This window comes from Propithecus coquereli, unplaced genomic scaffold (assembly GCF_000956105.1).
Source record: "Propithecus coquereli isolate 6110/MARCELLA unplaced genomic scaffold, Pcoq_1.0 Scaffold598, whole genome shotgun sequence".
NCBI classification, from domain to species: domain Eukaryota; kingdom Metazoa; phylum Chordata; class Mammalia; order Primates; family Indriidae; genus Propithecus; species Propithecus coquereli.
In genome coordinates this window covers 738430-762193 of record NW_012151929.1, presented here as the reverse complement: position 1 = coordinate 762193, position 23764 = coordinate 738430, and the positions used below count along the sequence as shown (strand labels likewise).

The 23764-nt window shown below is 57.3% G+C and overlaps 2 protein-coding genes across 3 annotated transcripts; one reads left to right on the top strand and one right to left on the bottom strand.

Moving 5' to 3' along the window:
* The first annotated feature begins 1416 nt into the window (after positions 1-1416).
* Positions 1417-10935, top strand: FAM171A2 (family with sequence similarity 171, member A2). Its single transcript, XM_012659058.1, has 8 exons — positions 1417-1680; positions 4954-5181; positions 5405-5497; positions 7656-7814; positions 7913-8092; positions 8191-8307; positions 8425-8551; positions 9090-10935. The coding sequence occupies exons 1-8, from the start codon at positions 1563-1565 to the stop codon at positions 10549-10551; spliced, it is 2484 nt and encodes an 827-aa protein (XP_012514512.1). The 5' UTR covers positions 1417-1562; the 3' UTR covers positions 10552-10935.
* Positions 10936-11196: 261 nt separating this feature from the next.
* GRN (granulin) lies at positions 11197-18544 on the bottom strand. 2 transcript variants are annotated; one of them, XM_012659056.1, is made up of 13 exons: positions 18474-18544; positions 15011-15155; positions 14772-14897; positions 14548-14656; positions 13997-14109; positions 13764-13899; positions 13531-13655; positions 13173-13296; positions 12819-12916; positions 12487-12732; positions 12065-12280; positions 11741-11971; positions 11197-11651 (listed from the first exon to the last, which is right to left on the bottom strand). In XM_012659056.1, exons 2-13 carry the CDS (start codon positions 15146-15148, stop codon positions 11514-11516), a joined length of 1800 nt encoding a protein of 599 aa, XP_012514510.1. In that variant the 5' UTR covers positions 15149-15155; positions 18474-18544; the 3' UTR covers positions 11197-11513. The 2 variants fall into 2 exon arrangements, with proteins under 2 accessions (XP_012514510.1, XP_012514511.1); XM_012659057.1 differs by having other exon boundaries at positions 13531-13622.
* Between the last annotated feature and the right edge of the window lie 5220 nt (positions 18545-23764).

Below are 23764 nucleotides of genomic sequence, written 5' to 3'. Positions count from 1 at the left end.
AAAAAGGAAGGGAGAAGAGAGAGAGAGGGAGGAAGGGAGAGAGGGAGAGGGAGAGAATGGTGTTTTTGTTTTGTCTACATGCTTGTAACAAGGTCAGAAGACACAACCAGTGGACCCAACCAGGAGGGAAGCCTGCTGTTCTCTGGGGATGAGATCCCTGCCCTAAGTATCCAGTCCCCTCCTGGGCACCACACTGTGAGAAAGAGAGGGTAACAAGCCAGACAGAACCAGGAGAGGCATACCAGATTAGATGAGGATTTGGCCACGTGGAAACTGAGTGATTTACCACAGCCAGAAACATTGAACTGGAAGGAACGAGGGCTCGGCTGGAGGTGGGGCAGGCCAACTGCTGTCTTGTGGGTTCAATGGCTGAGGAAAAAGAAAGAGAGCTCGTTGGTCATTCAGAAAGCCAGAACCAGTGGGACCAAATGGTTATTCTCAGCAGGAGAGAAAGGCTGCTTCCACCTCCAGAAAAGCTTTCTAACCTTTACTCCTGCCCACCAATGGACCTGAGTACCTGGGCAGAGGTGAGCCCCACCTCACCCTGGGCCCACAACAGCACTATTTATTGCGCCCCTGCTCTGTCAGGCTTGTGCTAGACCCTTTACATCATCTTCTCGTTTCCTCCTTACAACCACCCTACTTGGTAGAGAGTATTACAACTCCCATTTTAAAGGAAGACTGAGGGCCGGGCGCGGTGGCTCAGACCTGTAATCCTAGCATTCTGGGAGACCGAGGCGGGGCGGGGGGGTGGAGAGGATCCCTTGAGATCAGGAGTTCGAGACCAGCCTGAGCAAAGAGCAAGACATCCCCCTCCCCCCATCTCTACTAAAAATAGAAAAAATAGAAAAAAAAAATTAGCTCAGCATCCTGGTGTACGCCTGTCTCAGCTACTCGGGAGGCAGAAGGATCGCTTAGAGCCCAGGAGTTTGAGGTTCCTGTGAACTAGGCTGACGCCACGGCACTCTAGCCCGGCCGACAGAGCAAGACTCTGTCTAAAAAAGAAAAGGGAAGACTAAGGACCACAATGCTCAGTAACTTGCCCATGGCCTCGTAAGAGGCTCAGAAGTGGGCTGCGCAGCTAGCCCCCAGCACTGAGTGTTTGTGTGGAAAGAAGGGGCCGTAGAGCAGGAGGTTCTTACACTTTTTTGAGACCCTCGTGACTGTACCCTTTCGAGTGTTATTTACCTATTATCCTTCCTCCAAATTTTGCACCAAATTTCGGGGTTTTTCGAACTCCCCAAGAACCCTTGCGATGGGACCCTAACCACTGCAGTTCCCTGCAGCTCGCAGTCGGGGAGCGCCGGGTGGGCGCTGCGCTGTGGGCCGGCGGCGGGCGGCGCGGGGCCGCGAGGGGGCGGCGCCGGGGGGCCTGCGGTGTGGCGCGCCGTCTGCAGGGGGCGCTGGCGGCGGCTCCGGCGGAGACAATCGCGCTGAGCGGGCGCCGCAACCGGAGCGCGATCCGGAGCAGCGCGGCGCGGCGCAGAGCTGGGGCTGAGCCGGGCCGGCCGAGCGGGGCCGGGCGGGAGCCATGGACCGCTAGGGCCGGGCCGAGCCCCGCGATGCCGCCGCCGAATGGCCCCGGCGTCCTCGCGCGGCTGCTGCCGCTGCTGGGGCTGCTGCTCGGCGGCGCTTCCCGGGCTCCCGGCAAGTCGCCGCCGGAGCCTCCCAGCCCGCAGGGTGAGTCTCCGCCGGGAGAGGCCGCGATCGCGGGCCTGAGCCCCAGGTCAGGCCCCCGTCCGCCAGCCCGCTTTTCGCGGCGCTCGTGAATTGGGGGGTATTCTGTTCCCTGGCTTTGGGTGGGGGGGAGCTAGGCGACCTGGGGTCGGCGTTTCTGGGAGAAAGAGGAAGGGGGGAGAGGGAGGCCGTCCGGGGCGGGGGTCTCGGGGAGACACAATGGAAGGGTGGGGGTCCACAGGCTCGCCGCCACCGCCCCCTCCCGACTTGTTTGTCTCCCTCCTGGTCCGCGAGGCGCTGTTGCCTGAGCCATTGTCTACCGAAGACACCCGCCCAGGGGCGGGCTGGGGCGGGCGCCGGCTCCGCAGCCCCCTGGGGGTTCCTCACTCCCGACCCCTGCTGGGTGGGGGCGCAGGCATCGGCTGCCACCCTAGGCCCGGACGGGGGCTGGGCGCCTAGAGCTGGGTTTGAATGGGGGAGGGGAGAAGGGGGAGTGGGTGAGGCTGTGGGCGGGATTGACTGCTGTAATGGGGTTCTTCGCCCTGGAGGCTGACAGTCCCCAGCCGGCCCCCTGGGTTTAGAATTTGGGGTGCACCAAATAAACGTTGATCAACCCATGATGGAGGAGGGGCTGCAGTTGGGGGGCTCTGAGAAAAGGGGTACATTGTGATTCCCAGCTCAAGGCGCATGGCAGGGCTGTGGTCGCGGAGCCATGCTGAGCTGGCTGGCTACGGGCAGTGCCGGCTGGGAGGGCAGGTGCCCGGGTTCCCGTCCAGCAAGCTTCTGCCATTCCTGTTCCCTGCCGATCCCCAGATCACCCCCTCCTCATCTCACCTCTCCTTTGCAGTGGAGACCCTCCCAGCGCCTCACCGGGCCCAGGTGGGTGTGTTAGGTGGGGGTGGGGCCGGCTTCTGCAGCGGGAGAGCAAGACCGTGACTGCGCACCCTACACCGGGGACCTGGCCGCTCAGGGGCTTCCACCCGCTCCAGCCCTGCGCCCACTTCCCAGCCTCCTGCCCCGCCACCCTGGCTACTGCTGTCGCCTTCCCTGCCTGTGGGCCCCATCCCTGCCCAATGTTCTCCACTCCTCTCCACCCCCTACTCCCACCAAGGAGCTGACAGGAAAAGCAGGGTGGAGGGGTGTGAATGAGGGAAGTGGGGTCCGGATGAAGGGAGGGGGTCGGATTTCCTCCTGGAATGAGGCAGGGCTGAAGCCCCAGAGCAGGGAGGGGTACTGTGTGGAATGTCAGGCTTTGAGAAGTGGGAAACGGTCTCCCCGTGCCTCAGTCTCCCCTGCTCTCTGGGGGAGGAGAAAGGCTTTGCTTCATAGGAAGAGGCCCTAGTTTCTCAGGAAGCTCCTCCCTCAAGTCCCTGCACCCCAAGGGAGAGGGCCCAGGGAATTGGCTGGAATAGAGCCATGATAGGGGGCTCCCTCAGGCAGCTGGCTGGGAGCCCAGGTTGAGGGGAAGGGGGAGGGAACTGCTAGGCACCTAAGCTTGGCATCTATGCCTCCCTCAGACCTTACCTGCCCACCCCTGTTTTGTTTCCCCAGCCCCTTCCCTCTTCTGAGGCTTTGGCTCTTGAACCCAAGGCATTCCCACAAATGACCATATTTCAGACCCCTGGGTCCCCTCTTCCCAGCTGCTCTGTCCAGCTGCTCCTAGCCCAGGATAGGAGTGGGGATTGGCCAGGCCCTTCTAGCTTCTCAGAATTCCTACTGGGTGGTGGTGGAGGAGGGAGGCCGCCAGCTCCTTGGAGAACCAGAGAGTGGGTCAAGTGCATGCACCCACCCAGCAGGGCTGGGCTCTTGCCTGGGAGGGGAGGCGGGGTGGGCTCAGGGAACAGCTGGATGGGATGCCAGGGGCAGGCGTGGTGCTGGCCCTGGGTTGGAAGCCTGAGATAAGACACCTGTCACTGTTGAGTGTCAGGCTGTACTCTAAGGCCTTCCCCTTTCCGAAGTCTCCACAGAGCTCCCTGACCTCCCTGTGTCCTGCTGCTCTCGGCTCTAGACTCTTCCTTGTCTACCCAGGCTCCCCTAGGTTTGCATCCAGCACCCAGCCCACTCCCCACCTGCCTCCTGGGCCTCTGTTCCTTTCCAGGCATGACACCCACTATTAGCAGCAAGGTAGGAGTGAGGTGTTTTTTGAGGGAGGGGCCATGCTCAGTGGGAAGGGGTCAGAGAGGCTGCCTGGGGAAGGCCTTGTCCCTCCCCTATCACCCCACCCAGCTCAGGACACCTGCAGGACAGCCTGGCTAGACTGTCCTGGGGCTAGGGTAGAGGCTCCCCTGGAAAGCAAAAGGCTTGGACTTCCCTTCCTGGCCCCTCCACACCAGCTTCCCTCAGGCCTGGGTCAGCCCACCCCAATCTCCTTCCCCTTGCCAGGGCCCCAGCTCCCTGCCTGATCTCCTGGGAGGAATGAGGGCGTTGCCATGGTGACTGACTGTAGCTGACCAGCTGGGAGGGGGCAGGCTGTGCATGTGAGAGGGAGGGGCAGGGGGTACTTGTTTGGGCATAGGGTTGGGGTGAGTAGTCCTAAGTCTGAAGGGACACAGGCTTGTGCAAAGGATTCTGGGAAGAGGATGAATCATGGGAATGACCAATTCCCTAGTATCCCCTTCTCAATTTTTTCCTGAAAACCCAAACTCTGACCTAGCCTCCACCCTCCTTTCCAAACTGCTGGGTCTTGACCTCCCTCCTCTCCTCCTGTAGGTCTTTGCTTCTCCACTTGTTCATCCTTTCTCAGCCCTCCCTTCCTTCTCCTCTTCCGACACTGGTCTTGTAGGATCCAGTGACTAAGAATTTATGTTCTAGAGGCAGACTGCCAGGTTTGGATCCCAGATCTCCCACTTAACTGTAGTGCAAGTATCTAAACTTTTGAGCCTCAGTTTTCTTATCTGTAAAATGGGCTAAAGGCATATTTTATCAAATCCAATACACCATAGACTGTATGATGCACCATTATCTCATGTACCAGTATGAAAGGAAAAAATGCTGCCAATTGTAATTATGACATCATCAAGCATAGACATAGCCTGAGTTCAGAAAGGTTCAAATGTGACAAAGCGCATGTGTTAGACTTGATGAAATATAGTAACGGTCCCACCTACCTCGCCGGCTGATGTGAGGTTTAAGGTTTATAGATGCTGGCTCTTACCATACCTTCTTTAGCCTCAGCCCCAAAACCCTTCCAGACCAACACCCCTTCCTCTGATCTTGGGGCTCCTCCAGTTCTCTTCCCCCTCCCTCCTCACTCCCCTTGCCCCATCTTGCCCACAGAGATCCTGATCAAGGTGCAGGTGTATGTGAGCGGGGAGCTGGTGCCCCTGGCCCGGGCCTCAGTGGACGTGTTTGGGAACCGGACTCTGCTGGCGGCTGGCACCACAGACTCAGAGGGCGTGGCCACTCTGCCCCTCAGTTACCGCCTGGGCACCTGGGTGCTCGTCACTGCTGCCCGCCCTGGCTTCCTCACCAACTCTGTGCCCTGGCGTGTTGACAAGCTGCCCCGTGAGTGCAGGGGCAGGTGGAGGGGGGGACAGCAGCTGACCCTCCATCAGCCTCTTCCCAAAATAGTCCTTGGGGGTGGAGGGGCAGGCTGTCCAGCAGCTGCTGCCCAGGCTGGGGTATGCAGAGGGGGCTGAGGGAGGATGAAGCCACTGGGACTCAGATGGAGGGGGCGCGTGGTGGTGGGGTGGCTCTTTCTGGAGCTGACAGGCCACCCCTCCTGCAGTGTATGCATCCGTCAGCCTCTACCTACTCCCCGAGCGGCCGGCCACCCTCATCCTCTATGAGGACGTTGTGCACATCCTCCTAGGCTCTCCTGGTAAGGCTCCTCCTCCCCATCCCACCCCAGCTCCTCTTCCTTCCCCCTGACCTGGGTCTGGAGACTTCCACTCTTTTACATATTAGCTGGGTGCCCTTGAGCAAGTCACTTAACCTCTCTGAACCATAATTTGTTCATTTGTAATGTGCGGAAGGATCAAATTAAGGTAAAGATGAAATAACATCAAACATGCAAAAAAAAGCCAGCATAGAAGGTGTTCAATAAATGTTTATAGTTATTGGGGCTTCTCGTGGTTTCTATTTTCCCCTATTCCTACCTCCCTGCCACCTTTATCCTTAGTGGATCTACACGGGTTTGTTGTGCACCTGCTGGGGGTCTGGCTATGTTTGGAGGCCACAGGTGCTGGACACCTGTCAAGTACAAGGCAGAGCAATCCCACAGTGGTCCTTGTCCACCCACGAGCTTTCAGTCTCAGTAACTAGTACTTACTTCAGCACCTACGCTGTGCCAGGCATGGTGGCCAGTGTCGAGGAGCAATGGTGACAAAGACTTGCTCCCTGCCTTGTGGAGTTCTCCGACAAGTAGGAAGACAGATCGCTGCAAACCCTGAAGTGGTTACAGAGCAGGCAGGGCAGTGGAGTAGAGGGCAGCTGCTTTCAGTGCTGAGACAACCCTACCCTGCAAGCGTAGCCGGGCCGGCCAGAGCTTGGTGAAGGGAGCAGTGAGACCGCATGGACGCGGGCGCAAAGGGGGAGCAAAGGTGTCTTCACCAGAGAGGAAGGCCTGGGGGAGCCATTGAGGTGTGGGGCGGAAGGGGACAGCTAGTGAGCCAGACTCCACCTGGCTAATGCTAGAGAGCCACAGTGGGGTTTGGAGTGGGAGAAACCCCTTCCCAATTTATATTCTCAGTGGGAGCCCTTGTCACCAAGCTCTTGTGTGTTCATCTTCATCACTCTGATCCAGAGGCTTCTAAATGTCCCTGCAAGTTTCTAAAATGCCCAGTGGACCCTTTGTTGCCCCCTAGCTTAAAGCCCTCAGTATGAAGCCCAGGCCCCTTTCCAGAGCTGGCAGGGCCCTCCAGGGGCCGGGCAGTGGCTGCGCGCTGGCCCTGCGCTGCAGTCACCTGCCCCCGCAGTTCCTGGACAGCCCCTGCCCCATGTCCCCGGACCTTTCTCCCTCTTTCCTGGCTGAGTCTTACTCATCCTGCAAGACTCCGCGGGGCTTCCCCGAGCTGGCGGCAAGCTCCCCGAGGCCCCTGCGTCCCTCTGTTTTAACAGCGAGGCCGGATGGAATGGTGGGCGAGAGGCTGGGTGCTGGCGCCACACGGCCTGGGCTTTAATCCAGGCTCGAGGGTTGTGATCTTGGGCAAGTTACTGAACTTCTGCCTCCATTTCTGCACCTATAAAATGGGGTCGATAATAATAAAGGCACCTACCTCAGGGGCTATTGTCCTAATTACAGGGGTTAATGTAGGTAACAGTGTCCGGCATACCTTGAAGCTTCATAAATGTTAGCTGTGGCCATACTGCATTGGAATTTTGTTTGTATGTTTGTCCCTTCTACCCCAACACGTGCATACAACCTAAGCTTCTAATGCAGTAGCCACTAGCTACATGTGTCTTTTTAAATTGAAATGATTTAAATTAAAACTTCATTAAATTCTTAAAAATTAATATTAATAAATCCAGTTCTTCGGTCGCACCAGCCACACTCAAATGCTTTACAGCCATGTGTGCCTAGCGGGTACCGTAATGGGCAGCACAAATAGAGAACATGCCCAGCACAGCAGCAAGTTCTAGTGAATACTGGAAAGGATGGCGCCACACTAGACTGTGAACTTGAAGGCAGGAGCTATGTCTTGCTCATCTTTGCATCCCCTGTACCTGACCCAGTGCATGCTACACTGTAGATGATCGCCTGATGATCTGAACCTCAGCATTTCATAGGTTTTTAAAGGAAACAGTGTTTCCAAGAGAGCCAGTAACTTGCTGAGGGTCACACAGCAATTCCAGGTCCATGTCCCTGCCAGGTTAACAGTCTGTGGTTGCCCAGGTCTCTCCCCAGGGCATCACCCTCCCTGGCCTTCCCACATGGCCTGACCCAATGGCTCCCCGTCTCCTTGGTTACTGGCTTTCTGCTCTGGCCCCTGGGAAACCTTGTCCCTGGCCAGGCCACTGCAGCCCCTCTCTCCATCCAGGCGCCCACTCCCAGCCCTGGGTGCAGTTCCAGCGCCGGGCTGCCCGCCTGCCTGTCAGCTCCACCTACAGCCAGCTCTGGGCCTCGCTCACACCTGCCAACACCCAGCAGGAAATGCGGGCTTTCCCTGCCTTCCTGGGCACTGAGGCCTCCAGCTCAGGTATGCTGGATGCCTGGCATGCAAGGGGTCTCCCCCCTACACCCCACCCCGCCAATGCCCCAGGATTGGCCCTCAGCCTTTGTGTCCTCTTCCCTCAGGCAATGGCTCCTGGCTGGAGCTGATGCCCTTGGCTGCTGTGAGTGTGCACCTGCTGACAGGTAATGGGACAGAGGTGCCACTCTCAGGTCCCATTCACCTGTCCCTGCCTGTGCCCTCAGAGGCACGTGCCCTTGCTGTGGGCACCAGCATTCCAGCCTGGAGGTTCGACCCCAAGAGTGGTAAGTGCCTCCTGGGGTTGCAAGGCTGGAGTTGGGGGAGGAAAGTGGGACTTAGATGGGAAGGACATTGAGTTTGATCCAACCGCTGCCTCTCCCAGGGCTGTGGGTACGCAATGGCACTGGTGTGATCCGGAAGGAAGGCCGGCAGCTCTACTGGACCTTCGTCTCCCCCCAGCTGGGGTACTGGGTGGCTGCTATGGCATCCCCCACGGCTGGTGAGAGCAGTGGTTCAGTGGGGGTGGGGGTGGGGGAGAGGGAGGCAGGAGCGTGGACTCCTCCTCAAAGGCAGGAAGAGCATCCACAGCTGAATGCTAAGCCCTCGCCTGGCACAGGGCTGGTCACCATCACATCAGGCATCCAGGACATTGGCACCTACCACACCATCTTCCTGCTCACCATCCTGGCAGCCCTGGCCCTGCTGCTGCTCATCCTGCTGTGTCTGCTCATCTATTACTGCCGGTGAGCACCCAGCCTCCCCCACCGGGGCCGCACTATGTCTGGTCCTGTGCTGGGCACTGGGGCCCCATAGATGCGTACAACACAATTCTGGTCCTCAAGGTGTTGAAAGGAAAGGACTTCATATGCACCTGCAAAGCCCTGACAGACTGGTGGCTTAAGAGGGGCAGCAGAGTGGGGCAGAGGGGGTGGGGGGCAGGCAGGAGGCAGGACCTGCAGGCCAGCCCCTCCAGAGGTGAGCTGCGGCTGCTCTTTCCAGCCCAGCTCTCGCTCCCAGGGGACCCCAGGCCAGACACCCTGGTGGCTTAGGTGCTCTTTCCAGGTTCTCATGGTACCTCCCACCAGCAAAGGAGCGAACAGTTCACCGCAGGGGAATACAAACGTACACAGCTGCTGAATGGGCCCAGGCATTCTCCCTGGCCCTGCAACTATGCCCATCCCTCACCTTGCAGCTGAGGCGGGAGGTGGGGGGGGATGTGTTAGGGAGCTACTCTGGGCCTCCCCCTTTCCTGAGGGTCCCCGTCTGCTCCCTCCTCTCCAGGAGGCGCTGCCTGAAGCCCCGGCAACAGCACCGCAAGCTGCAGCTCTCCGGACCCTCCGACGGTAACAAACGAGACCAGGCTACTTCGATGTCCCAGCTCCACCTCATCTGTGGGGGACCCCTGGAGCCCGCCCCGTCGGGGGACCCCGAGGCTCCGCCTCCAGGCCCCCTCCACTCGGCCTTCTCCAGTTCCCGGGACTTGGCTGCCTCCCGGGACGACTTTTTCCGCGCCAAGCCGCGCTCTGCCAGCCGCCCGGCAGCCGAGCCTTCGGGTGCCCGCGGGGGCGAGGGTGCCGGGCTCAAGGGCGCCCGCTCGGTCGAGGGTCCCGGCGGGCTGGAGCCCGGCCTGGAGGAGTACCGGCGGGGGCCCTCGGGGGCCGCGGCCTTCCTGCACGAGCCGCCCTCGCCGCCGCCGCCCTTCGATCACTACCTGGGCCACAAGGGGGCGGCAGAGAGCAAGACCCCCGACTTCCTGCTGTCGCAGTCGGTGGACCAGCTGGCGCGGCCGCCGTCGCTCAGCCAGGCGGGACAGCTCATCTTCTGCGGCTCCATCGACCACCTCAAGGACAATGTCTACCGCAACGTCATGCCCACCCTGGTGATCCCTGCGCACTACGTGCGCCTCGGTGGCGAGGCGGGCGCCGCGGGCGTAGGCGATGAGCCTGCCCCGCCCGAGGGCGCGGTCCCCGGCCCCGCGCGCCCTTTTCCCCAGCCCGACCCCCAGCGCCCGCTAATGCAGGGCCACTCGGGCGCGGGGGGCGAGGGCGGCGGGGGTGGCGGCGGCGAGGGCTGGGGGGGCGGGCGCTCGGCGCCCGTCAGCGGCTCCGTCACTATCCCGGTGCTGTTCAACGAGTCCACCATGGCGCAGCTCAACGGGGAGCTGCAGGCGCTGACCGAGAAGAAGCTGCTGGAACTGGGCGTGAAGCCTCACCCGCGCGCCTGGTTCGTGTCCCTCGACGGGCGCTCCAACTCGCAAGTGCGCCACTCCTACATCGACCTGCAGGCGGGCGGCGGGGGCCGCAGCACCGACGCCAGCCTGGACTCGGGCGTCGACGTGCACGAGGCGCGGCCCGCGCGCCGCCGGCCCCCGCGGGAGGAGCGGGAGCGCGGCCCGCCCGCCGCTCCGCCGCCGCCGCCCGCGCCCCCGCGCCTGGCGCTCAGCGAGGACACCGAGCCGAGCAGCAGCGAGAGCCGCACCGGCCTCTGCTCCCCCGAGGACAACTCGCTGACGCCGCTGCTGGACGAGGTGGCGGCGCCCGAGGGCCGGGCGGCCACGGTGCCCCGGGGTCGGGGCCGCAGCCGCGGGGACAGTTCCCGCAGCAGCGCCAGCGAGCTTCGGCGCGACTCACTCACCAGCCCGGAGGACGAGCTGGGGGCGGAGGTGGGCGACGAGGCGGGCGACAAGAAGAGCCCGTGGCAGCGGCGGGAGGAGCGGCCGCTCATGGTGTTCAACGTCAAGTAGCGTCACCGCCAGGCCTGGAGCCGCCTCGGGGTCTGCCCCCGCCCCTTCCACCCGGGCCCGTCCCCAGGGTGCGCTCCCCAGGGGCCTGCGGGGGCCCTCGCTCTTAGCCCCACCTCGGGCCGGAAAGGCGCCCAGGGGCCTGCGGAGCCGGTCTGTGGTATGTGCTGGGTAATGTCTTGGGAAGGGGCCCTGTGTCTGCCTCCGAGCCGAGGGAGGGAGGGGTCTGGCCCCCCACTGGGAGGTACTGGGGAGGAGGGCTGGGGGGGAAGCAGTGCCTGTATAGACGTGGCTGTACATAGAAAGCTCTATTGTGGGGAAGCAGAGGGGCGGCCCAGCTGCTAGCCTGAGCTGCTAGTGTAAGGGCTGGGAAGGGAGGGGGCGTTCCCTGTGGACCCCTGGGAGGGGAGGGGGTGCTGCTTGCTGACTAGCCCACCTCTGGGCTACGATGTCACAGGGCTGGTGGCTGGGGCAGCTCTGGGGACTAGGGGGTAATGTGATGGGGCCGTTGTGAGCAACAGCAAATATAAAACTGGTGAGGTTGACACGTGTTTCTTTCTGTAGGGCGGGGGGATGTTGGCACTGGACGAGGACCCCTGTTGAGGGGACCCCTGAAGAGGGCAGACAGGGTGGCCAAATCAGACACTGTTAAGAAAGTGTACAAACTTTATTGGCGCACACACACACACACACACACACACACCCCTGTGGATAGGGAACAGCACCTGGCCACAGGGTCCACAGAAATTGGGGGAGGGCACGGCAGCTTGTAACGTGGCTTTCGCCACAGCCCCCCTTCTGATAGGGAAGGCCTTAGAGTGAGGCCCCACCTCCCACCGTGCTGGAAGGACTCAGCATGGTGGGGTTGTGAGAATTTCAGTGGGGAGAGGTGTTGGGGAGGCCTGAGCAGTGGGGACCTGCTGAGCAGGGTCCCGAGGGCTGCGGAGCATCTTCAGTCCTGTCCCTCACAGCAGCTGTCTCGGGGCTGGGTTCCTCAAAGGGGTGTCCCAGCGCAGGGCCCCCCTGCGAAAACACTTGGTGCCCCTGGCCCCACAGCGGAAGCCAGCAGGACAGCAGTGACGCCGATCTGCACAACAGATGCCCTGGATGGTCAGAAGGCGATAAGAGGGTTGGACAAGGCAGGACCTGGCCCACGGCCATGACCAGCCTGAGGGTGGGGGGTGACACTGACCTGGCGGTAGGGACAGCAGGCCCAGCCCCCTTGGCTGTCTTGGCAGCAGGTCTGGTTATCATGGCAGAAGTGCCCTGACCCACACTGCACGTCCCCCACACCCACATGAGGCCCCTGGGCCAGGCGGGCAGCAGGCTGGGCAGAGGCTACTTCCTTCTCGCAGGACCGGGCCTTCACGTTGCAGGTGTACCCAGCCGGGCAGCAGTGCTGGCGATCCTCACAGCACACAGCCTGGGGCGGGGCGGGGGGATAGCATTATGCTCCTGTCCCGCTGAACTTGGCTCCCTTATCCAGGGGCAGGCGGGCGGGCGGGCAGGCACTCACATGGGGCAACTGGCAGCAGGCCCAGCCCCCACTCAGGCTTGGGCAGCAGGTCTGCCCCACCGGGCAGCTGGTGTGCTGGTCACAGCCAATGTCTCTGGGGCGGGCAGGTGTCTTTTCCAGTCCAGCCACTGTCTCGTTCCCCCTCTGACACTGCCCCTTGGCCGTGCACGTGTAGCCCTGGGGGCAGCAGTGCTGCCGGTCTACACAGCAGACAGCCTGGGGGGAGGGCAGGAAAGGGTGGTCTACTACTATGTGGGGCACAGTGCTGAGCCCCAGGCTACCCCAGCCCGCCTCTCCTGCTCACAGCTGAGAACTAGGCGTCACCTGTCACCTAGGCAAAGCAAAGGGGTAGGAGTCTGGCCACCTACCTGCCCAGGCCAAGCCACTGCCCACCCCCCAGTGCTGTCCCCCTACCCATGCACCTTTGGGACAGGACAGCAGCCCCACTCCCCAGACAGGAGTTTGCAGCAGGTACTGGCAGAGGGACAGCTGGTGAAGTTATCACAGTGGATGTCACTCTTCATGGCTTGTGGGTCTGGCAGGCTGTGGTGGGCAGGGGCCTTCTCCATCCAGGGCACCTGGTAGGGCCCCAGTTCACAGGTACCCTTCTCTGTGTCACATGTAAACCCCTCTGGGCAGCAGTGTATGTGGTCCTCACAGCACACAGCCTAGGGTGGATGGAGAAGGGCCAGTGGGCACAGGGCCCTAGCTGGCTGCCACCTCTGCTCACCTACCCACCCCCATTCCTGGGTACCTGGGTAAAAGGGCAGCAGCCCCAGGCCCCCGTCTGTAGGCGGCAGCAGGTGTAGCCATCTGGGCAGCTCACCTCCATGTCACACTTCACCTCCTGCACTGTGAGGGAGGCAAAGAGGACAGGTCAGCAGTGACACTGGGGACCCTCAGGGCTACCCACCCTTTGCCAGCTCCACAGCTGGAAACAGGTGTTGAGGATGGAGGTTCCCACTTACGCCACCCTACAGTTATCCTAAGGCAAGGCCTAGTGGGGAGGAAAGGGAGCCCCGCCCCCAAACCTGTGCCCAGAACAGTGTGGCGGCGAGCCCCTCCTCGTGCTGCAGGTGGAGTGACGTCTGTGGCCTGCCCCGGGTACCTGTGAGTGCGGGCAGCTTGGTGAGGAGGTCTGTAGTGTTCTCCTTGGAGATGCACTTACTCTGGATCAGGTCACACACAGTGTCCTGGGGACAGCAGTGCAGGTGGTCAGAGCAGCAGATGGCCTGAGTGGGAACAAGGGCGGGTCTTTGTGACTTCCAGTCTCAGTTGTGTGCAGGGAGGAGACAGGCTGACGGCTGGCATTGCCCCAATCCCCCACTAGGGGGTGGCGTGAGTCCTGAGTCAGCCAGGCTCCCAGCAACCAGCCAGCCAGCTCCACCCCCGGGAACCGCTGCAAGGCGTGTGCCAGGCTAGGTGGCTGGGGCACATAGCCAAGCTGGCTCCAGCCCCTCACTCACATTGGGCATTGGGCAGCAGCCATACTTCCCACTGGGCAGCTCACAGCAGGTAGAACCATCAGGACACTGGGACCGGCCGTCGGGGCACACAACTGAGGTAGACACGACAGAGGTAGACAAAGCCACTGGAAGAGGAGCGAGGCATGAGGGGCAGCCAGGGTTGGGGGAACTTCTCCCAGCTGGAGTCAGATGAGGCCTCACCCCGGCTCCCAGCCCCTGCTCTCCTTCCTCACCTGCCCGATTAGTCCTCTGTGCAGGGATCTTCTTTGCCAGGGGGTGGGTGCCCATGGGTGTGATGCAGCGGGCATTAACCAGGTCACAGGAGGCACCATGGGGACAGCAGTGCACCTTGTCTTTGCAGCAAGAAGCCTAGGAAGAGATGATCCTGACTCAATCTCTGCCCACCCCCACCCCCTAGCTCTGCCCCCGCCACCTTCCACATGCCCCCATCTCCCCAGACCGGTACCTGGGGTATGGGGCAGCATCCCCAGGAGCCATCAACCATAACGCAGCACGTGGAGGAGTTGGGGCATTCGAACTGGTTCCCGGGGCACTGGACAGCACCCAGAGGGTTGTCATCTGTGGACAGGATGATGCAGGATCAGGATTTCACCAACCCAGCCAGGGAAGGTCATTCCCCCATCGCTCAAGGAGCCGGTGCACCAGGGCCTGCAGGCCTAGCTGCAGGGGGTGGGGTGGTACTAGAGCTTGATTATCTCCCAGGCACCCCTAAAGCCACCCTCCTCACAATCCGGTTCCTGCCTCAGCAAGACCGGACAGTGGGTTGGCATCAGACCAACTCAGCTTGACCTCCCCCCACCCCGTAATCCCTGGACCTGGCCTGGAGTCCTGCATTCTCTTCTTTCCCCTACTATACCCAGAGCTGCCCTCTGTCCAGAACAGGGGGTTGCTTAGTACAGATGCCACGTGAATGAGGGCACCAGGGCTGGAACTGGGGCCACTTGGCTGGCTGGGCTTCTGGGTGCTCCAGGCTCCACATGCTGCCCATCCACCTACCCTCCACCTGTGACCCTGCCACACCCGCTCTTCGGAAGCAGGATCGCCCATCAGAACTGCAGTGGAAGCCCCGTGGACAGCAGTGGTGGCCATCCGCGCATGACACTGCCTGTGGGACACAGAGAAGCCTGCATCAGTGAGGCCTTTTTACCTGGGGCTAGGGGAGTGCAGGAAAAGTGTAAATGCAGACCTGAGCGCCTCCATCGAGCTAATGGCACCCTCACCTTTGAGAATGGGCAGCAACTGGAAGTCCCCAAGACAGTACGAAGGCAGGAGTAGCCAGCAGAGCAGTAGCCATCAGTCTGGCAGGGTCTGTCCATACGCCTGCTCAGTGCTGTGGGCCGTGCATCCTGGGAAGAGAGGGGAGAAGAGACCTGTGCCTGGCCGCCTCCTCTGGTCAGCCAAGACGACCCTTTGGGAAAACCCAGGCTGCCAGCTCTTGCCTGGGCTGAAGGGCGCTCACCAGAACGGGATTGCAGCAGCTGTAGCTGGCTCCTCCTGGGTCCAGGCAGCAGGCCACAGGGCAGAGCTGACCATCTGGGCACTGTGTTCCAGCCACCAGCCCTGCCACTAGGGCCACACAGCTCACTAGGGTCCACATGGTCCACCTGCAAAAACCAAGGAGCATCTGGCAACTAGCTTAAGCCCATGCCGCCCTCAATTCTAAGGCCACTCGCTCACCTAGCCCTGGACTAAGGTCCAGGCCCAGGACTAACTGAGCCTGTCCAGCAACTCTCTGTCCAGGCAGGCAGAACGCTGTGGAGGTTGAAAGCTTCCTGCCGTGTCCTCCGTGTGTGTCACACATGTACCAGCACATGCACACTATGAGCATGAATACTGGCATGTGTACATGTGTGAGTCTGAGTTCCCAACACATGGCCCGACACCCAAGTCTCTCTGAGCAAGTGTGTAGATGTAGGCCCATGACAGTCAGGGAGACATGATTTTTGTAGGTCTGATCTGTGGGAATGTGGGCCACCTCCAGGGGTGGGAGAAAGGCATCAGTAGCCATGGGAGGGGACAGGGCTGGGGTACAGGGAGGGAGTAGCCAGCCCCTCCACATGCCCCCTCACCTGACACTGTGCTCATCATACCTGCACCCCACTAAGGCCTTGGCGGGGGGAGCAGCCCCATGATGACATGGGAAACCACAGCGTTGAGAAAGTTGTGAAAAGGGAAGTATGGTGGCCAGTGGAATCTGGACTGCCTTCCCCAGAGGCCAATCACCACCTCCCCATGACTGTCCCCTCCTTGCCTAGGGAAGAGGACACAGAGGCTGGGTCAGCCTTTGAGACACCTGTGTTTGAGGGTCCCCCAACACCATCAGGGCTCTTTCAGACTCTCCAAACGTACCACCATCACCCACCCACCCCCTCCCTCTACCCTAGAAGTGAAAATCAACCACATGTGGAGAGGAACCACGTGTGCCTAGTGGGCTGCCCGTCTGAGTCAGCAGGAGAACCCAGCCTCTCACTTCCTACGTACTTCCCCCAAGCTCAGCAGTAGCTCAAAGGGCAGCACCAGAGGTGTTACCCTGCTCAGAGGAGCAAAAACAGTATGATGAACCTCTAGGGAGCCAGTAACAACACTCCCCATTATTTTATTTCTTTGCAACAACTATCCCATGTAGTAATTATCACCTTTACTTTTATTTTTAGAGATGGGGTCTGTCTATGTTGCCCAGGTTGGACTTGAACTCTGGGGCTCAAGCTATCCTCCCAGCTCGGCCTCCCGAGGAGCTGGGACTACAGGCGTGCGCCCCCTCAATCGCTTCCCTTACTTTTCAAGGAGGAAACTGAAGCTCAGAGATACTAAGTACAGTCAGCCCTCCCCTCCGTATCCCTGGGTTCTGAAACCAAGGATTCAACCAACCACAGATCAAAACTACTTCTAAGAAATTCCAGAAAATGTTAACGTTGCTGAAGTGTACTATGTATACCTCATAGGCCTACATGGGGGCATCTGTATGGAACAAGTACAAACTTTTCTTGTCATTATTCCCTAAGCAATACAGTATAACTATTTACATAGCATTCACGTTGTATTGGGCATTCTAGGTAATCTAGAGATGATTTAAAGTACACGGGAGGACATGCATAGTTATATGCAAATGCAATGCCATTTCATATCAGGGACTTGAGTATCCACAGATTTTGGTGTCTGAGGGGGGTCCTAGAAACCAATTCCCCACAGACACAGAGGTCATGTCATAAATCAAGTCCTGGTGACTGGCTGGGCACAGTTGCTCACACTTAACAAGCCCAGCACTTTAGGAAGCCAAGGCAGGAGGATCACATGAGGCCAGCAGATCAAGACCAGCCTTGGGCAACATACGAGATCCCATTTCTATAACAAAAAAAAAAATTAGCCCAGCATGGTAGAACTTGCCTGTAGCCCTAACTACTTGGGAGGCTGAGGCAAGAGGATCTCTTGAGCCCAAGAGTTGGAGGTTGCAATGAGCTGTGATCATGCCACTACACTCCAGCCTGGGCAACAGAGCGAGACCCTGTCTCTAATAACAACAACAAAACAAGGCACAGAAACCGGCTTTGATGTCTCCAGAGCATATTGGACCTGGGTTCATCTCGCGAGTGGCAACCATGGGCAGTGCCTAGGAATGGGCCCCAAACCCCAGGGCGGGTAGATGCAACAGTCAGGACAGAAATGGGGGTGCAGGGACTGTCTGGAAACTGCACTTGGGTCCTAGTCCTGGAATTGCCAGTGACCGATGGCAAGGGCCTCAGAAGCTGCTCGTTGTCGGTGCCTCAGTTCCTGAGTCTGTGTGGACACTGCTGGGGAGAAGACCCAAGAAACCCCCCACCCACTCACCCAAATCCTCTCTCCTTCAATGGCTTTCTTCGAGTGCCCTCTCCCCTAACTCAAAGAACATCCCCAAGAGGCCACCACCTGGCCAGATAAGGATGAAGAAGGCCGGTCCTGGACCGCTGCCCCTCTCACCCCCTCCCCGCCCCCCAGCTCTCGTGCAAAGCAGCTACAGCTGGCCCCTCCTGCTTCCTGGGCGTTCAGCCTCAACCCTCAACAGGCCATCGCGCTGCCCTGGCTTGCTGGGAAGCAGTGCCTGTCTGCACAGGAGCACTGGCACTCCAGTCAGTTCCCTCTGTTTATCCTGAAGCTAGAAGTAGAGTGTGCGTCTACTGAATACACGAACACGCACACAGGACGTGGGGCAGAGGGGGCCGATTCCTCTCCGCAGGGTTGTGAACTGCAGCCTCTCGCCCCTACCCGACACTGCCAAAAAAACCCATGGGAACCCGAGCCTCTTCAAGACCCTGCTCCGTCATCTTCCACTAGGTGGCAGCCCCCCAACTCCGAGTGCCAAGGGGAGAGGAAATTCCCCAAAGGGAAGCCAACTCGGCTGCGAAAGAGCAGGAAAAAGTGGCGCGGAGAGGCGGAAGTCAGTTCGTCCCACCTCCTACGAAGGCGGTAGGGAAGACCCAGACACAGCGCGGGGGTTCAGTCACCACTCCCAAGTCCCTGCCACCTTTGGGAAGCCAAGGTCTCAAGTCCTGTTCCCAGCCCCTCCGAGTTCCCCGACCAGGGCCGGGCGCTTCTCCCGCTCCAAGAGCCGCGGGGATCACCTACCACAACGCCACAGGGGAAAGAGCCGGCACCTGCCGACAGGGGGAGAAGCTGGCTCAAGAATGGGTGGTCCCTGCTTTGGGGGAGCGGGCTGCAGTCTCCCGGGATGCTGGGGAGGGACAGCCCCCTTCTAATGGGGGTCACTGCAATTACTGCTTATTGCCCCCCAACCTCGCTCCAGTCCATCAGAAACCCCCAAAGGAGTTTCTGTAAGTGGGTCTTCTCCGGTCTCCCGGCTGAGACTCCAGAGGAAGCTCAAGCCCACACGGCCCTGGCCGGGTCCCTGGGCAGGAGCAGGCGGGAGATCTGCGCGGCCGCCCTCTTACCTGCGTCGGGTCCGCGATCCCTGGGCAGCAGCCGGCGGCCAGCTCTCGGACTACGGCTCCTCGGCGCGATGGCCCGCCCACTTCAGTTGCCATTGGCCGGGGGGGGGGGGGGGGGGGTCGAGGTCGCTGCGCTCCCATTGGTTATTCGTCGACATGGAGGCGGGGCCATCCAGGAATGCTGTGTTTCCTTTCCTACTCAATTCACTCTCCTCCCCCGCTTCCTCTCTCTCCCTACACCCCATTTCTAGGGATCATGTGATTGGAGAATCATGTGACACCATGGCCCGCCTCAGCCCGGCAGCAGGTGCTCGCCTTGGCGTTTTACCCCCATCCTGCGGGAGCCTGGGAGAGTTTGCTAGAGATGACAGCGCGCGTATCTGGGGACATTGATGGCCCAGGGGACTGCTCCTTCTAGGGAGTTCGGTCAAGGGCGTTTCCAGGATGTCTGCTTCTGGATTTGGGATGTTTGTGTGTCCCTTTCTATTCTATTCAGCATCCTTGGATGAAATGCTGGGCAGTCTCAGAGGGAGTTGAGGGTGGCTGTGAGGACAAAGATAAACAGCCCCTAGGCCCGGCACGGGGTCTCACGCCTGTACTTCCAGCACTTTGGGAGGCCGATAAGGGAGGATCGCTTGAGGCCAGGAGTTCAAGACCAGCCTGAGGAACATAGTGAAACCCCGTCTGTTAAAAAAAGTTTAAAAATTAGCCGGGCATGATGGCACGCGCCTGTAGTCCCAGCTATTCAGGAGGCTGAGGCAGGAGGATCGCTTGAGCTAGGAGTTCAAAGCTGCAGTGAGCTGTGATCACACCACTGCAATCCAGCCTGGGACAGAGTGAAACTCTGTCTCTTAAAAAAAAAAATTAAAGATAACCGCCCCCCCCACCCCCGCCAAGCCCTTCCCTCAAGGTGCTCATGGCAGGGGGAGGGACAGATTCAGACTAAATCTAATTTAAGGTACAAAGTCGGTTGCCAGGTGCTGTAGATGTGTGTAGGGCGACGCGGTAGATTGGCTGCAGGTGGGCACGAAATTTAATTCTACCTTGGGAGCACCTCCTTGAGCTGAGAATCTGGGAGGATTTAAACTGGCAGGTGGGGAGGGGTTGTTGGAAAGAGCCCTAGGAAACCAGATGGGAAGGGAAGCCTTGGCAGGGATTGAATGCCACATTCAATGCCAGTGGGCTTGAGGAGCTGCTGGGTGCCTGGCACAGGCTGGTCTGGGTGGGAGCTGACAGCGGAAGTGGCTTCCTTGTCTCAGTCGGCCTTGCCTTCGAGGAATTGGTATGGTGGGTGAGGAGAGAAAATGTACCACACAGACCAGATTAGCCAGTGACAAGAGCCAGACTGCTCAGTGCCAAAGGGCCTGGGCCAGGCAGAGATGGGTGATGGGAGATGGGCCAAGAGGGAGGAGAGGTCCAGGGAAAGCCTGGTGCTGGGCGGTGGAGGAAGGGCAGTGTTTTCTTACACAGAGCAGATGGAGAGCCCTGCAGGCTGCACCAGGAGCTTGCGCTGAGGGCCAGGCAGGAGCAGGGAAGGAGTGGCTGAGCATGGAGTCGTGTGGCAGGGGCTCTTAGCCTGGCGCTAGAGAGTGTCCAGAGAGTGGATAAGGCACCTGCAAAGGGTCTAGGACGAATCTGTGCCCTGGTGACACATTTGTGCTTATTTTCCTTCCTGTATATCCAGAGGCTAGGGAGTATAGCTTATGCTTCTATTGAAACACACACACACACATACACACACAGGCGCGATTTTCATGAAATGTTAGGCAAATCAATAAATGAACTTAATCACAACTACACAAAATCAGAGAAAAATACGAACAGGAAAAAAATCCCTAAACTAACTGAAACAGGGATCACAAAATCTAAACTTCAAAGCAATGATTCTCAAACAGGGACAGTTTTGCCCACCCATGACATTTGGCAATGTCTGGAGACATTCTGAGTTGTCACACTTGGGGGGAACGGATACTGGCATCTGGCGGGTAGAGGCTACCATTCTGCTAAACATCCTACAATACACAGAACAACCTCCCACAGTGAAGAATTATCCTGCCCAAAATGTTAATAGCGCTGAGGTTGGGAAAACCTGCTCTTTTCTTAAGGATCACAAACTTCTACGAGAGAGCTCAAAGTTTTTCTTGTGCAGAGCCTTTTTTCTCTTATTTCATATACTTTTACTAACTGTTGTTATCTGATTTCTCAGCAACAGTAGATTATAGAAAGACTAGGGGTTGTGTGCATTGAAGTTTCCAAAAGCAGTCACTTTGAGGTTAGCCAGGATTAAAAGCATCGAATAAAAAAATAGCAAAAAGCAGACTAAAGAACTTTAAAGGCCAATGTCCTAGGGACATTGACTGTAGAGGCAAACAGTCCTGGGTGCCTTAAGGACAGTAACTAATAGTCAAGATATGAACCCGAGCATTCAGAAACGTTTGAATCGTGCAGTTACTAGGATCACCATGGCAAGAAAGTGTGAAATACATTTACTAAAAGAGCTTGTCACACGGATGCAATGAACCTAGGGCACTTCAGCGGTGAGGGTACAGTTCCCCTGAGGACTGTGGAACATCTCCCAAGGTCCTCAAGAATGCCTCCATAGCCTGAGCATGAGCGAGATCTCATCTCTACAAAAAAATAGAAAAATTAGCCACGTGTGGTCACGCATTCCTGTACTTCCACCTGCTCAGGAGGCTGAGACAGGAGGATCACTGGAGCCGGGAGTTTGAGGTTGCAGTGAGCTATGATCAGGCCACCGCACTCCAGCCCCGGCAACAGAGCGAGACCTCGCCTCAAATACAAAAATGGGATCGTACTGCATGTAATGTTTTACAGTTTGCTCCTTACACTTCACGATGCATTTTGGAGACCATTCCATGTCAGTACAAATAATCCTTCCAATTTTTTTCTCCTTTTTTTATAATAACTTCTTTATTGAGATAAGATTCATATACCATAAAATTCACCCTTTTAAAGTGTACAACTGAATGGTTTTTAATATATTAACAGAGTTGTTCAACCATCACTACAATCAACTTAAGAACATTTTTCATCACTCCAGAAGGCTTTAGTAGTCACTTCCTATTCTGCACCCTCTCTGGCGTTAGGCAGTCACTTATCTACTTTCTATCTCTGTAGATTTGCCTATTTTGGACATGTCATATACATGGAATTTTATAATATGTGATCTTCTGTGACTGGCTTATTTCACTTAGCATTTTTTCAAAGTTTATCTCATAGCATGTATGATATTCCCTTTTATTGCTAAACAATATTCCACTGTATGGATAAAGCACAATGTGTTACTCATTCATCGGTCAATGGACATTTTGGATGTTTTCACTTTTTTTTTTTAGGTTCAGGATTTCCCATTAACTCTTAATGGCATTTCGGTATTGTACGGCTTTGCACAAATGCTGTAGCACTGACTAGATTCAAGCCAATGTCCAACCTGTCCACATATCTTTGGGGCTGGAAGACATGCAGGGCGCCTTGCATTTCTTACTTGAGTAGGTTCTGTTCTTGAACTTTTTCTGATATTGTTCTCTGTGTAGCAATTGTTCCTGGAAGGGCCGTTCCAACTCTAACCTCTTCTCTATACCGGAAGGGATGGATCCAGATTTGTGAATGTCTTTTCCCTTCTCTTCTCTTCTCCTTCTGGAATGCCTGTAATATGAATATTTGTTCACTTACTGGTGTCCCATAAATCCTATAGGCTTTGTTCCTTCTGTTTTATTCTTTTTTCTTTCTTTCTTTCTTTCTTTTTTGTCTGCCTGTGGTATTTCAAAAGACCTGTCTTCAAGTCCAGAAATTCTTTCTTCTGCTTGATCTAGTCCATTGTTGAAATTTTGGCTATTATGAATAATGCTTCTGTGAACATTATTATACAAGTTTTCATGTGGACTCATGTTTTCATTTCCACCTCGAAGTGGAGTTGCTGGGTCACATAGCAATTCTGTGTTTAACGTTTTGAGTAACTACCAGACCATTTTCCAAAGCAGCCGCGCCATTTCACATTCCCACCAGCCATGCATAAGGGTTTGAATTTCTCCTTATCTTCACCAACATTCATTATCTTCTGTTATCATCTGTTTTTCTTACTATAACCATCCTAATTCCTCAGTGTGGGCTGGCAGTCTCGAGACCCAGGAGACCAATGGTGCAGTTGAAGTCTGAGGGCCAGCAGTCTGCTGGTGGGAATTCCTCTTGCTTGGGGAGGCCAGTCTTTGTTTGTTTGTTTGTTTATTCAGGCCTTTAACTGATTGGGTGAGGCCCATCCACATATGGAGGGCAATTTCCTTTCCCAAAGTTCACTGATGTAAACATGAATCTCATCCAAAAACAGCACCCACGTAGATTTACAAAATTAACCTTTGCATAATCCTCTGCTCATTTCTCTGCAGTGTTTGTATCTTTCTTGTTGAACTGTAGGAGCTATTTATATATTCTGGGTGTTACATTTTTAATGTATGTTGCAGACATTTCCTCCCAATCTGTTGCCTTTTGTGTTGTTATGTCATCTGAAATCTATTGATCAATCTTTTCCTTTGTGGCTTCTGCTTTTTTCTTCTTCTTTCTTTCCCCTTGCTTGAGTTATAAATACGCACTTCCTGGTCTGTTTCTATTCCTGCTGCAGCCCCAGCTATACGAGGCCCCAGCTGCCAGCCCTGCCCTGAATTGAGGTGGTGACAAGTGACAGGAGGTCACACAGAGCCTGGTATAGAGAGGGCCCTGGGGGTGAAATCACACCTCCCTCCTGTTCCGTGTGCCCCTGGGACTAAGAGTTTCCTCCAGGTCAGCCGCTCGCTACTCTGCGAGATGGACGTTGGGCGAAGGCCTGGCCAGCTACTCTCTGTCCCTCCTTCCCGTCTTTCACCCTCTGGCTCATTCTTCCACTTGCCCTTTCAGGGTTTTCTTCATTCACAATTACTATTCTGCCCCCACAGAGGAGCCACAGCTGCTCCAGGGCAGGGGCTTCCCAACCTCAGGCTCTTGAGTTGCCAGATAAAATATAGAATGCCCAGTTAAATTTGAATTTCAGATTAAAAGTGCATTTTTCAGTGTAAGTGTGTCCTATGCAATATTTGAGACATACTTACACTTAAACATTCTTCATTGTGCATCTAAAATCAAACTTACCTGGGCATCTTGTCTCTTTGCTAAATCTGGCAACCCTGCAAGGCCAAGGCTGAAGGGAGGGCACAGAAACAGCTGCCTCCCTGCCCCCACCCCTTCTTTCCCCTTGCCTCTTGAGTCACATTGGTGTGAGCAATTGTTGCCCCAGTTCCTGAACC